General features: G+C 36.6%; 1 protein-coding gene across 1 annotated transcript in view; it reads left to right on the top strand.

The window, feature by feature from the left end:
• Positions 1-7094: 7094 nt before the first annotated feature.
• HIBADH (3-hydroxyisobutyrate dehydrogenase) overlaps positions 7095-13751 on the top strand; it is a 345089-nt gene continuing 338432 nt past the window's right edge. The window contains exon 1 of the mRNA XM_053714182.1: positions 7095-7246. Coding sequence (XP_053570157.1) covers positions 7174-7246 — 73 coding nt within the window. The 5' untranslated portion in view covers positions 7095-7173. The remainder of the gene's footprint in view (positions 7247-13751) is intronic.

Below are 13751 nucleotides of genomic sequence, written 5' to 3'. Positions count from 1 at the left end.
CTAGGCAGGCTAGCAATACTTATAAGCAAGGCAGATTTTGGTCTAATATAAAGCTCCCGCGAATACAAGAAGATGATTTATCTTCCCTTAATGCTCCAATTAGAGCAGAGGAAATTGGGGTAATGATAGACAAGATGCGGTTGAATAAGGCTCCCGGCCCAGATTGTCTCCCAGCAGAATTCTATAGACTACTTGCACCGGAAATTATTCCTACCCTGGAAAAGCTATTTAATAGTTATTACGGCTCAGATAATTCCATCTCTCCTTACTTCTCTGCTGCAAACATCACGCTAATTCTCAAGAAAGGTAAAAAACCGGAGGATCCGGCCTCTTATAGACCTATATCTGTTTTGAACACAGATTATAAAATACTGATGGCGATCCTAGCAGATAGACTCTCTTCATTTCTGGGTAATATCATCCACACAGATCAAGTGGGCTTTATGAAATCTAGGACTTCCATGAAAAATATTCGCAGGATAGTGACTTGCCTTGACTATTTTAACTACTTAAAAGAAAGGGAAAAAAATAACTTTATTGAGGATTTTGCTATTCTCTCGTTAGATGCCGAAAAGGCGTTCGATGCTATAGCTTGGGACCACCTTTTTAAAGTTCTAGAGGAATTTGGCTTCAAGAATCAATTCTTCCAATTTATCCGGAAAATATATAGAAATCCAATTTCATACCTTATTGTAAATGGTGTTCTCTCGCAAAAGATCATCTTGGGAAGGGGAACGAGACAGGGGTGCCCGTTATCGCCCCTCTTGTTTAACCTGGCCCTAGAACCTTTAGCTATTCGGTTACGAAGTATGTTAGAAGGAATCAATATGGGTTCCTATTCTCTCAGGACCCTTTTATATGCCGATGATCTAGTATTATTTTTAAAGAAGTCATCTTTCTCAATACCAACCGCTTTGCAATGTCTAGAAGAGTTCAGCTCTTTTGCGGGATATAAAATCAATTTCAACAAAAGCGAACTTATGTGGATTATTAAATTAAGAAATAGTCTGAAAGAACACCCATTTAAAGAGGTCGAAGCAATTACATATCTAGGCATAATATTACATAAAAATCTGAGGAATTGGTATCGTCTTAATCTTTTACCACTGTTTCAGAAGGTTAAAGCTGATCTGGATCTGTGGAAGGTATTTCAACTTTCTATTACAGCCCGTATTAATTTAATCAAGACAATTATTTTCCCGCGATTACTTTACCCTCTTCAGAATCTTCCCTTGTTCATCCTTAGTAAGGATTTACGTAAATTGTATTCCTGCTTCTCCAAATTTATTTGGTGCGGCAGGAAACCGCGTATATCTTTGGAGAGATTCATGCAGAAATTTGAAGCAGCTGGTCTTGCTCTCCCCAATCTTAAGCTATACAATTGGGTCTGTCTAAGTAAAACAGCTGTGGACTGGATTTTAGAAAAGGAGCTGGTTTCATCCTTAGAGATTGAGAATCACATGGTCTCTCCTCTTTCTTTAAAAGCAATCTTGCATTGTCCCCTACAATCTTTACCAAATAATATAACTGCACTCATGTCTATTAGAAACGTAGTCGCGGCCTGGCAGAAGTGTTGTACATTACTTAAAGTGGATTTCACATTTTCAACATTCATGCCGATCATGGGGAATCCACAATTTTCACCGGGTATTAAGCAGGCAGTATTTAGAGAGTGGGCCGGGAAAGACCTTAAATATGTTTGTCAGATTCTTTCACAAGAAGGGCAAATAATTTCTTTTGAAATGCTCTCCCAACATTTTCATCTAGCCAGATCTAATTTTTTTGCATATCTTCAGCTGTGCCATCTTATTCATACTCGAAAATGGGACAGGAATGGATTTGGTGCATGGTCGGATCTCAATGTATGTTTTCAAAAATTTTTGATTGGTAATTCCTCCATATCTCTTATGTATGATATTATGCTCTCCAAACAAACATTAATCCTTCAAGATAAGTTAATATCAATTTGGATCCCCTTTTTTCCGGCACTAGACTCTGGGAAAATTAAACAAAGTATGATTAACTTAAAGAAATGTGAAATTCCACGGAGTTGGAGAGAATCCCATTTAAAGCTTATTAATAACTATTATTTATCCCCTGCAAGAATGGCGAAATTATATCCGACTAATGAAGGGGTTTGTCCCCGCTGCAAGAAACCTAAGGCGGACACCTTACACATGTTTTGGTACTGTCCAAAGATTATTCAATTATGGCGGAAGTTAGAATACTGGTTTAATGTATTATATAAGACAACTGTCATTTTTTCACCCAATGAGATAATTTGGTTAGAAGTCCCTAGTAATAAGGGCTTTCAAGCAAACATTTTAAATACTATTATTCTAGCTGTTAGACAGCAGATTGTTAAACATTGGCAATCTAATGCAGCTCTGGGATTATCCCAGATATTGCAACAGATCCAAAATCAAATTATTTTTGAATCATTTCATTTAAAAAGTGCCTCTGAAGGAAGAATAAAATCCTTCTTAGTCGGTTGGCTACCAATTATCCAATCTTATCCTGTAGCTATACAAAAAGCCATTCTGGCACCATTTCTCTCCTCAAACTCCTTCATGGATTTAGTAGCTCTGGATCTTTTCCCACATGCATGGATAACTGGTTATAGAGTAGTTTAAGGAGGGACAAAGATAATTAGTGTTAAGAGAGGATGAGAGGAAAAGTAAAGTATTCAGATAAGAAAGTCAAAGCAGTTAAAATACGAGAGGGGAAGTGACTAAAAGAAAGAAAGAAAGAATCAGGCTCCGTGAGAATATTGTAGGTGAGCCCCCTTTTTACTTTTACTTTTTTTTTTTTTTTCCCCTCTTTTTCTATGTTTGCAAGGTAGTGTGAATGGGTTAATTGGTTATTACGTCTGAAAATCCCAACAACATGTACAAACGGATTATATGAGAAGATCTTGTTATTTTTTTCTTGCCCCATAAAATGATGTATATAAGAAGAGATCTTTATAAACCTTATGTTACTGTTTCTTGTTTATTTACACCTGACCCTGCGTGGTGCACAAAGGTGAAAATGTATGCGTTTGTGTCTGTTGTTGGACATATAAATAAAGGATATAAAAAAAAAAAAGAGCCATAGGCCCAGCAAGTCTGCCCTACCTTACCTAACAGTATAAACTTATCTAGTTCGTAGGATAGCCTTATGCTTGTCCCATGCATTTTTAAAGTCCCCCACAGTGTTTGTTGCTACTACCTCTTGAGGAAGTTTATTCCGTAAATCAATTACTCTTTCTGTAAAGAAGTGCTTCCTCAAATTACTCCTGAATCTACTACCCTTTAGCTTGAGCTCATGACCCCTTGTTCTTGAATTTTCCATTTTATGTAAGATACCCACAGCCTCAGTTTTACTAAACCCTTTAATGTACTTGAAAGTTGCTATCATATCACCTCTTTCCCTTCTCTCCTCTAAGCTATACATATTTAGGTAATTGAGCCTATCCTGGTAAGTTTTATTTTTTAGACCATGTACCATTTTGGTAGCCCTCCTTTGCACAGATTCAAGTTTGTTAATATCCTTCTGAAGATAGGGCCTCCAGAGCTGCACACAATACTCAAGATGAGGCCTAACTAATGATCTATAAAGTGGCATAAGAACCTTACTATTTCTGCTGCAAATACCTCTACCAATACATCCAAGTATTCTGCTAGCCTTACTCGCTGCATTACTACATTTTTTACTAAGTTTTAAATCATCTGAAATAATAATTCCCATCTGTAACAGTCAGTAAAGTGTCATTGAGTCTGTAATTAACATTTGGATTTTTCTTCCCTAAATGCATTATTTTACACTTTGCTGTGTTAAACTTTAGATCCCAGTCGTTTGTCCAATGCTCCAATTGTTGTATATCACTTCTCATTTTGTCTACCCCCCCTGGAACATCCACTCTGTTACAAATTTTTGTATCATCTGCAAAGAGACATACTTTCCCCTGTAGCCCTTTGCTGATATCGCAGATAAATATGTTAAACAAAACAGGCCTCAGAACTGACTCCTGAGGAACACCACTAGTAACAGCCCCCTCTGCTGAATGAACTCCATTTGCTAAGACACTTTGTTTTCTGTCCTTAAGCCAGCATTACACCCAGTTCACAATTTTTGAATCTAGACCAAGGAGATACAGTTTGTGAATTAGTTTATTGTGTGGGACGGTGTCAAATGCTTTGCTGAAATCTAGATATGCTACATCAACTGCTCCACCCTTGTCTAATACTTTTGTTACATAATCAAAGAAGTCAATTAGATTAGTCTGACATGATCTCCCTGAAGTAAAACTATGCTGATTTTGGTCCTCTAAATTGTTTGTCTTTATGTAAGTCATAATTCTTTCTTTTAAGAGGCTTTCCATTAATTTCCATACTACTGAAGTTAAACTAACTGGCCTGTAGTTGCCAGATTCTTCTCTACTGCCCTTTTTATGAAGAGGTATTACATTTGCTATTCTCCAATCATCTGGGACAGCTCCTGTTAATAGTGACTGATTAAACAGATCAGTTAATGGGATAGTTAGCACCGATCGAAGTTCTTTTAAAACCCTTGGATGAATATTATCAGGACCCACTGCCTTTTTAACATTTATTTTTGATAATGCTAACAAAACTTCATCCTCTGTAAAAAGATTACTGTTAAGCTTGTTTCTATTTTTCGTAGCATCCCTTAATGTAGACATTGTATCTTCACAATCTTTTGTGAAAACAGAACAGAAGTAATCATTGAGACAGTCTGCAATCTGCTTATCTCCTATTATTCTACCATCAACTGATTTAAATTTTACTATTCCTACCTTATTTTTTCTTCTTTCACCGATATATCTAAAGAATGTTTTGTCCCCATGTTTTACTGACTGTGCTATCTTCTCTTCTGCATGAGCTTTAACCTTCCTAATTAACGGCTTAGTCTTTTTTTGTTGGAGTCTCCGTATTTTCATATCATCATCTGCTTGTGTGTGTCTGTAATTTTTATAAGCTATCTTTTTTGTCTTTACAGCATGTGCTACTTCTTTGGAAAACCAAATTGGTTTCCGCTTTCTTTTATTTTTACAGACATGTCTAATACAGTGTGCGGTTGCATCTAAAATGGCACCTTTCACAAATTCCCACTGTTCTTGAACCCCTGTAATAACACCACAAAGAAAACCACTGATGTCTAAAAAAACATTGCAACATGTCTCAAGTTTGCCCAAGACCACCTGGATGAATGCATTTGACATGTATTTATTAGAAGAACTATGACTGAATATTAAATGTATTTTTTCTAATCAAGCTTAATACATATTCTATCTCAATCATTGTAATAACATTAAATGAACATAGCAGTCTCTATGAAACTAAAATGCAATTAAAATCAATATATACTTTTTAAAATATCAAACAATTATATACCACTCCAAAAAATATTTCGACCTTCAGTCTTCTCCAAGTTAGTGCAAGTGCCTCCTTAACAAATAGGTTTAATTTCCCTTTTTTTTTTTTTTTAAGTTTTGGTAGATATGTGCAAACTGTATGTACAAACATATTACTAATTTAGGCTCTAAAGAAATTAAAGCAACAATTATAAACAAAAGTTGCATAAGCATACTTTTTTAAAAAAAAATCTAAGGCTACTTTATCAATCACTTTACAGATAGAAGGAAACTACCATGTTACTTGTGAGATGTCGTCTCCAGGTAGGATTGGCATATTGATTGCTACAGAGGGGGCAGAAATTAAAGTAATGCAGTCAGGTCCTAGAAATATGTAAAATAATTAAAATAAAACAAATAAACTAACGTTAACCCCTCTTAACTGCGGTGTGCAGTTATTTTAATTAATAAAATAAAATGGTCATATTTTTATTTTTAAAAAGGAAATGTACACTTTATATGGGGGGGGGGGCTATTGGGGGACGTTTTTGAATTAACCAATTTTCCTAATGCAAAGTGCTACTGCAATGTTACAGTAGCATTAACCAGCCACTCGTAGTAATGGCTGGTTATTTAATGTGCACCCGTAAATGGGCAAAGTGCCCTTTTACAGGTGCACATTAAATTAGCGCTCCACATGTAATCTAGCCCATAATGTTTTCTTAAAAATGTCTAGTACCACAGGGGCAGTTACCCTTTCTTTATCTTATGTTTTCCCTTTCATTGGGCTCATTTGAGTTTGCACACTAACCAGAAGTCCCTAAACACATATATATATAGTTAAAGGGACACTAAACCCCAAATTTTTATTTCATGATTCAAGTAGAGAACACAATTTTAAACAACATTCCAATTTACTTCTATTATATAATTTGCTTCATTCTTTCGATATCCTTTGTTGAAGAAATAGAAATGCACATGGGTGAGCCAATCACGCGAGGCATCTATGTGCAGCAACCAATCAGCAGTTACTTAGCCTATCTAGATATGCTTTTTACCAAAGTATATCAAGAGATTAAGACAAATTAGATAAAAGAAGTAAATTAGAAAGTTGTTTAAAATTGCATGCTCTTTCTAAATCATGAAAGGAAAAATTGGGTTTCATGTCCCTGTAAGCTTTTTCCTGGGACCACAAAAACTATAGTACACATTCATGGTTCGACTTTTTCACTGGGGATCCACAAAAATAGTGGAGAGCCACATGTGGCCCATGGGCTGTCAGTTCGCCATCCCTGACCTGACTCAGATGAGAAGGCTAAAATTGTTTATCCATAAACGTCAAGAGGCTGCTGTCTTTTCTTCTATTTGTACGTTTAACTTGCCACACACCAGGAGTTGCATTAAAGACGTTCTGCCTTGCAAATATAGACAATGAAGGTGAAGGACTTTTGTGTAGGAGAGCTGTGATAAAACAAAGAATGAACATCGTTACTAAGAGATCGCTACAAGGAATTTTAATATTTTATGTCTGTGCATGAGCTTTTATGTGTGAGATTTACATGCGCGCACACTTCAGACAACATTTGTAACAAATCTGAATAAGTATTATAAGTAACACATTTGACCGCGACAATTGCAGCTCCACTCAGAGGCTAGGGGCGTGCGGTGGGTCTGCAGTCACTGACGTTCATCATTGGCTGGATCAGTTCAGCTGTATCAGCGATTGGCTTCCAAACCTGTCACTCGTTTGCTTGTGACGCGTCAGAGGGCATCCAAACAAGGTTCCTAGAAGTGGAGGTCAGCTGGGAGGAAAAAGCATGGCAGCTCTAGTCAGGAAGTCTTACGGTGCTCTGCACAGCTCTATCAGCAGACATGCACGCTTTGCAGTGGGTAAGGCTCCGCCTATGTCGTACTTAGCTTTAATTTATTCTGATTACAACAACAAAGTATTGCTGCACACACAGATATATATCTGCTGTGAATTACACATGGAGGTGGCTGATGGTCTCTGTATTATTGTTATCGCCTTTGATTTATTTATGTATGGAGGCTGTGGCAAAATTGACAGACATTGTGCAAAAGAGAGCCAGGACCAGAAAGCTGGCCATGTGCAGCTCTCGACAAACTGTTCTTTATGTGGGCTGTGCCAGGGGCTACCTGGGCACCAGTGGCCCTTTACAATAAGTGGAATGAGCTTTGTTAGATTGGAAAGCAGAGAAGCTAGAAACGGGAAATATTCGTTTATACACTTAAAGGGGCATTAAACACTTTTAGATGGTAATATAAAATGATAAATCATATATATATATTAATAGACTCTACAATATACTCTCATTATTTATTTGCCCCCTTTTCCTGTAATTGCATTCTAAAATTATGATAATTTCAGTTCCTGTTAGAATTGGAAGTGCAGAACACTGTTATATTCCACAGAGCCATTGGCTGCACACTCTAGTGACCTATTTATAGCTGTCCCTTATTGGCCACAGCTGAGAAAGTAACCTAAGTTACAACATGGCAGCTCCCATTGTTTTATAGACATTAAAGTGAAGGTCAAGTCCGGGTGACTTGCTCACGCTTTTATATTACTTTTCAAAAAATAGCTGAACCATCATTCATAATTTTTTTAACAATCCTATGTAAATAATCTTTATTTTTACCTTCTAAATGTCCTCCATTAATGTTCTATCCTCCGTCCCCAATATTTTCTATTTGTGATTGACAGGATAGTCCTATTCGATTGTCCAATGACCTTTTCCGACTCTTAACATCACTCGATCGTTCTGCGCATGTGTTAAAGTTCCGATATCGCAGTGAGTTTCTCATGCTCGTTCATGAGACGCGCATGCGTAGTCTGACTTTGTACAATTGGATACAAAAAACAACCAGAGCGCTTGCGTAAGTATGAAAAATGCTGCCAAAATAGAGTAATATATATATATATATATATACATTTATGTTATTAAACCTTATTCGTTAAACTTTCAATAATGATATTCCAAATTTTGATGCATGCGCGGTAGAATTTAGTACATGCATGCGCAGATGATTGGGAGCTTATTGTGAACGCGCTTGGGGCCGACGTAGAGAGTGGGTGGGACAGCTCGCTACGTCATAACTAGAAAACAAGGAAGTGGTGCAGGGGAGGAGTTGCTGTAAGATACGGTAATTAATTTATATAATATTTTATTAAAAACAAAATGAAATAAACATAAAAATAAAGTAGCGACTACATAGCTGTAATATGGCTCAATGCATTGCGGTAGTCGATTGGTGGAAAATTGACCTTCACTTTAAATCTTTACACTTATTTTCTCACTATTTAAACAACTAATAAAACTTCAAAAAATACATTTACATAATAATGTCAGACTAGTCTTTTCTTTGAATGCATAATTCTATCTAGCATTTATTTAGTGTTTAATGTCCCTTTTAACAGCCCACCAAAACTTTTGAAATGTTCCCCAAGGTCATATGAATTATTACATAGTATGCAACATTTGCTATAATTATACAAAATATTTTGAATAAATTTATATTTTCAAAATTTGTTTCCACCTTTATTCATCAGTAAAAAAAACAGATTTGTTTTTTTTAAAGTTGCAATATATGTCTATTGTTTTTGTGTACTAAAGAGAGGCCAAAAAGCAAAGTCTGTAATGATTCAAGATGCGTCAAATTGCCTAAACCAGCAAGTTTACATATTCAAGAATTTGATCTATGGCCTCTCTAGGGATGGGGGGGACAAGAACAGTTTTTACACAAAAGCAAAAATTGGTTTGTTATCCTTTTAATGAAACAATAAAACAATCATCCTTAGGGATTTATTTATGCAGATACAGTTTCTGAGCCGTTCAGGTTCCCCATGTAAGCCTGCATCACTTAAAGGGATATGAAACCCACAAATTTCTTTTGTAAATCAGTCAGAGCTTACAATTTTTAAAACAAAGTTTCCAATTGACTTCTACTATCAAATTTACTTAGTTCTCTTGGTATTCTTTGTTGAAGAGATAACAAGGTAGTTTTCTGGAGCACTACATGGCAGGAAATAGTGCTGCAATTTAGTCATCTTGCAAAACTGCTGCCACATAGTGCTCCAGACATGGGCAAGCTCCTGCTTTTCAAGAACATATACCAAGAGAACAAAGAAAAATTTGATAATAGAAGTAAATTAGAAAGTTGTTTAAAATTGCATGCTCTTTCTAAATCTCAAAATAAAATTGTTGCGTTTCATATCCCTTTTAAAAAGACCACTGCTTCTTAACCTATTCACAACCTCAGAGCTTGCAGATGTCCTACATCCCAGGTTATTTTGTCCAGTATGATTGACAAGCCCTGCTCTCTTGCAGTCGGTTGTGTGAGATCTGTAGTGGGCTGCACAAGAAATTCTGGTGTACTGGTAAATTCCAGTAGCATAGGCCCAAACACACTTATGCTTCTTGGCAACTATGTGTTTAACCCCACTTAAGGGTTAAACACAGTTAAACTCACAATTGTAGCCAATCGGGAGATTTATGCCAGTGTAAATTCCAATAACCATACATGTCTTATGCAAGTGAGCCAATCAGGGGCTGCCAAACATTGTCTGTGTTAATTCTGGAGCAGAAATGCGTTTTTGGTTTTGGAGTTGGCTTTAACAATGTGTTTAACCCTTTGCTTTCCAACACGTTAGAGCATTTTATTAATTATTTCTGTGTTTCAGTTAAATCTGAATTCCCATTGCAAAATACATTGGTTGCATGGGCTTTCATGGAGTCTTCAAATACAAACCTATTCTAAATAGTTAGAAAACCCAACAATATCTTTACATTTTTAAAATGCACGTGTGCTGTGAAAACTGCTAGTACCTTGTATTAGAATAATACAACGCTGCTGTTCCAATCGAAAATTCCAGTAAGAAATATTTTTTTCCCCAACACCTTTTCAAAGTGTATTTAGACTTTTTTTGAATTCCTATACCTTGGACCTGTTGAAAATGTATTTGTCTATTTTGAGTGGTATTTACATTGCTTTATTTACTCTGTTAAATAGCTAGAAAGGTCAAAATTGAAATGTGCATTTTAATTTCAACTAGAGGCACTTTTTGCAATATAATTCTATTAGCAAAAGTTATTCTAGTAAAAGTTATTCATGTTTTTCTGTAGCATACGCACTTATCCTGTGAGAGCTCGTGCACCTGTAGTCAAACATTATGACAGACAGCAGGAGCGAGCTGCACTTGGAGCTATGGCGCGGTCGGGCCGGGCTGTGACTATACAGCTGGCCAGATGCGCTGTTTGAAAAAAACAGACCCACTCAGAAGATCACAGAGAGCGGGTCTGTAAAACAGCAGTTTTTTTTTTTTAAATTCAAAGGGGAAATTTTGCTTTAAAACGTTTGCGCTAATATAATGTTATATAATTCTGCACTATGTGCAGAGTTATATATAACATTATTTTTAAGGTTTACTATCCCTTTAAGCCAGGGCTTATCAAATGTATTCCAGGAGTATAAGAGCCAACCAAAATACTTAGTATATATATATATATATATATAATTTTTTTTTTTTTTTCCTTGTTCTTTAATAAATGTGTGTGTATGGTGGTGTGTAGTGTTGTGCTTACTTCCTGGTTTGGTTAGATGGCTTCCATACAAAGATGATGTCATCAAGTGGGCTGTGTTTAGAATCAGAACAGTTCAGAGAAGCCATCTCTGAACGGGTGTGTGTATGGGGTGTGTGTATATTGTGTATATGGGGGGGGGGTGTAAGGGGTGTGTATATGGGGTGTGTGTGTGTGTATATGGGGTGTGTGTGTGTGTATATGGGGTGTGTGTGTGTGTGTGTGTGTATGGGGGGTGTGTGTGTGTGTATATTGTGTATATGGGCTGTGTGTGTGTCTCAGTGCTCGAGACTATGGTGTACTACTACCAATTACACCAAGAAATAGTATAAATTTAAATATTAGACTCCGCACTTAATGTAAATAAAAAATGAATGCATAAATGTGCAAAGCAAGAAATATCTTTTAATGTACAAAAAGAAACAGACAACTTTGTAATTGTACTGCATACACAAAATCAAAATGCCACAATCATCCATACAAACATACAAACTGGGCGTCCCCAGTTATCAAGCAACAATGGAGTGGAGGAGGTCAGATGGAGAGCAAAAAAGCAACCCCAGGTTATATATGCAAAACCATGGGTATATCTGTGCAGGATACAAACACTATGAGATTGAGGCAGTTCATGCACTATAAGCAGTTCATGCAAATGGAAAAGAAGCAATGGTTAGATAGCTGGCAATTGCAGAGGTAAAAAGTATAGCAAAGAATCACAGATTTATAATGATTAGAGCAGTTCATACATCAAAAAGATGGTAACCGTTGTCAGGATAACACGTAATATCAAGTATCACCAAGGTGTAACAAAGTGTTTCCTTTTACGTATAAACCTTGTTTCCATATATGTATCAACTTTGATGGTATATTTTATGCCACTCTGGCACTCAAGGACAAAGTCCGCCGTGAGGATAAAGAGCTGTGCAATTATAATGCTCACTGAGCGATCTCACCCAAACCGTGTCAGGTATGTAGTAGAAAGCGTCCGTGATGAAATCACAAATAGCTGTGGTGATTCTAGCTGTGCTCCGCATACATAGAGATGTCAGCGACCCAAAGCAGCATGTGAGTATTCAACTCCCTTGGCGTCTGACGTCACATCCACCAGTCGGGCAACACATGTTTTGGGCTCCGCCCTTCAACTTGGCCTGTCGTCATCCGGATAGCCACCTCCCTTTTTAAGCTTGAAACCTGTTATCTAAGTCACGCCCACTCTGCGTCATTACTCCACGGCTCATACATAAAAAAAACAGCCATCACACAGACATGCGCAAATGTATTAACAATGCAAGTAATCAATGAAATTTGTTCATAGTGTGTTTTTGCGATTAAGCTGTGGCCATTTATATTAATTCAGGTACTGAGCTACTATTTATGGAGGGACCCAAAAGCTACAAGGTAATAAAAATAAGGAAAAACTCTATAAAACAAACTAATAATGAAAAGCACAAAATATAAAAAATAAAACTGAAAAAAAGATGGTTTAAGTGTCTATATAAGGACCTTCATATCTCTTACCGAAGAGAACAGATAAACCAACAGACCCTATACAAAAGTGCCCCATGTAATTTCCCTATTAAGGCCATAGGGAGTCAAAGAATCAATTTTTTTGATCCAAAGTGCTTCTTTTTCAAATAGTAATTTTTGCCGATTACCACCTCTTCTTAAAGGGCCAACCCCATCCACCACCTGAAATTTAAGTTGACTTTTATTATGCCCTAAAAGTGTAAAATGATGGGCAACAGGGGCAGAGGGGTCAAGTTTGCCAATGGCTACTTTATGTTGTTTGTTCCTTTCACGAATGGGTTTCGTGGTTTTGCTCACGTAGGCTAGCCCACATGGACATTTGATGACATAGACTACAAAATTGGAGTCACAGGTAAAATGTCCTCTAATCGACAGACGTTGCCCGATCTAGGGTGTGTAATTGTATCCCCCAATTGTATAGAGTTGCGTTTTGCACAGTTGTTACAGGGGAATGTGCCTTGTGGAACAGATTTCTCAGCTACTCTCATTGACCCAGTACCTACATCTGCTTTAACCAGGGTGTCTCTCAGATTCCGGTTTCTCTTATATGAAAATAATGGAAAATCCTTGAATGTGCGAGCAAGCAATCTGTCCTCCTGATAGTAGACCCCAATGTTTCTTAAAAATCCTTTTTAGGGGCGCAATATGATAACCATAGGGTACCACAAATAGAATCCTATCATTTAGAGTTTTCTTAGAGGATTTTTTTCTTTATGTGGTCAGCACAGGGGATAAGATCTACCTTAATTTATGTGTATGTAACAGGTCAATAGGATATCCCCTGCTCTCAAAACGATAAAAAAAATTAACAAATTGTTCATTCAGGCGTGATGTGTCATTAACTATACGTTTAGCCCTTAAAAGTTGGCTGAAAGGAAGGCTCCTAATGGTTTGGGGAGGATGAAAACTAGAAAAAACTAACAGATTATTTCTATCCGTGTCCTTTCTAAACACATCTGTGAACAAGGAACCATTTCTCAGGGAAACGGTTATATCAAGAAAATTTTGTGTCTTACCTCCTCCACTCCATTGTTGCTTGATAACTGGGGACGCCCAGTTTGTATGGATGATTGTGGCATTTTGATTTTGTGTATGCAGTACAATTACGAAGTTGTCTGTTTCTTTTTGTACATTAAAAGATATTTCTTGCTTTGCACATTTATGCAGTCATTTTTTATTTACATTAAGTGCGGAGTCTAATATTTAAAAAAAAAATAAAAAAAAAAAAAAAAAATATATATATATATATATATATATATATATATATA

This window comes from Bombina bombina, chromosome 5 (assembly GCF_027579735.1).
Source record: "Bombina bombina isolate aBomBom1 chromosome 5, aBomBom1.pri, whole genome shotgun sequence".
In the NCBI taxonomy this organism is placed as follows: domain Eukaryota; kingdom Metazoa; phylum Chordata; class Amphibia; order Anura; family Bombinatoridae; genus Bombina; species Bombina bombina.
The sequence above is the reverse complement of the archived record's forward strand: the minus strand, read 5'-3'. Positions and strand labels throughout refer to the sequence as shown.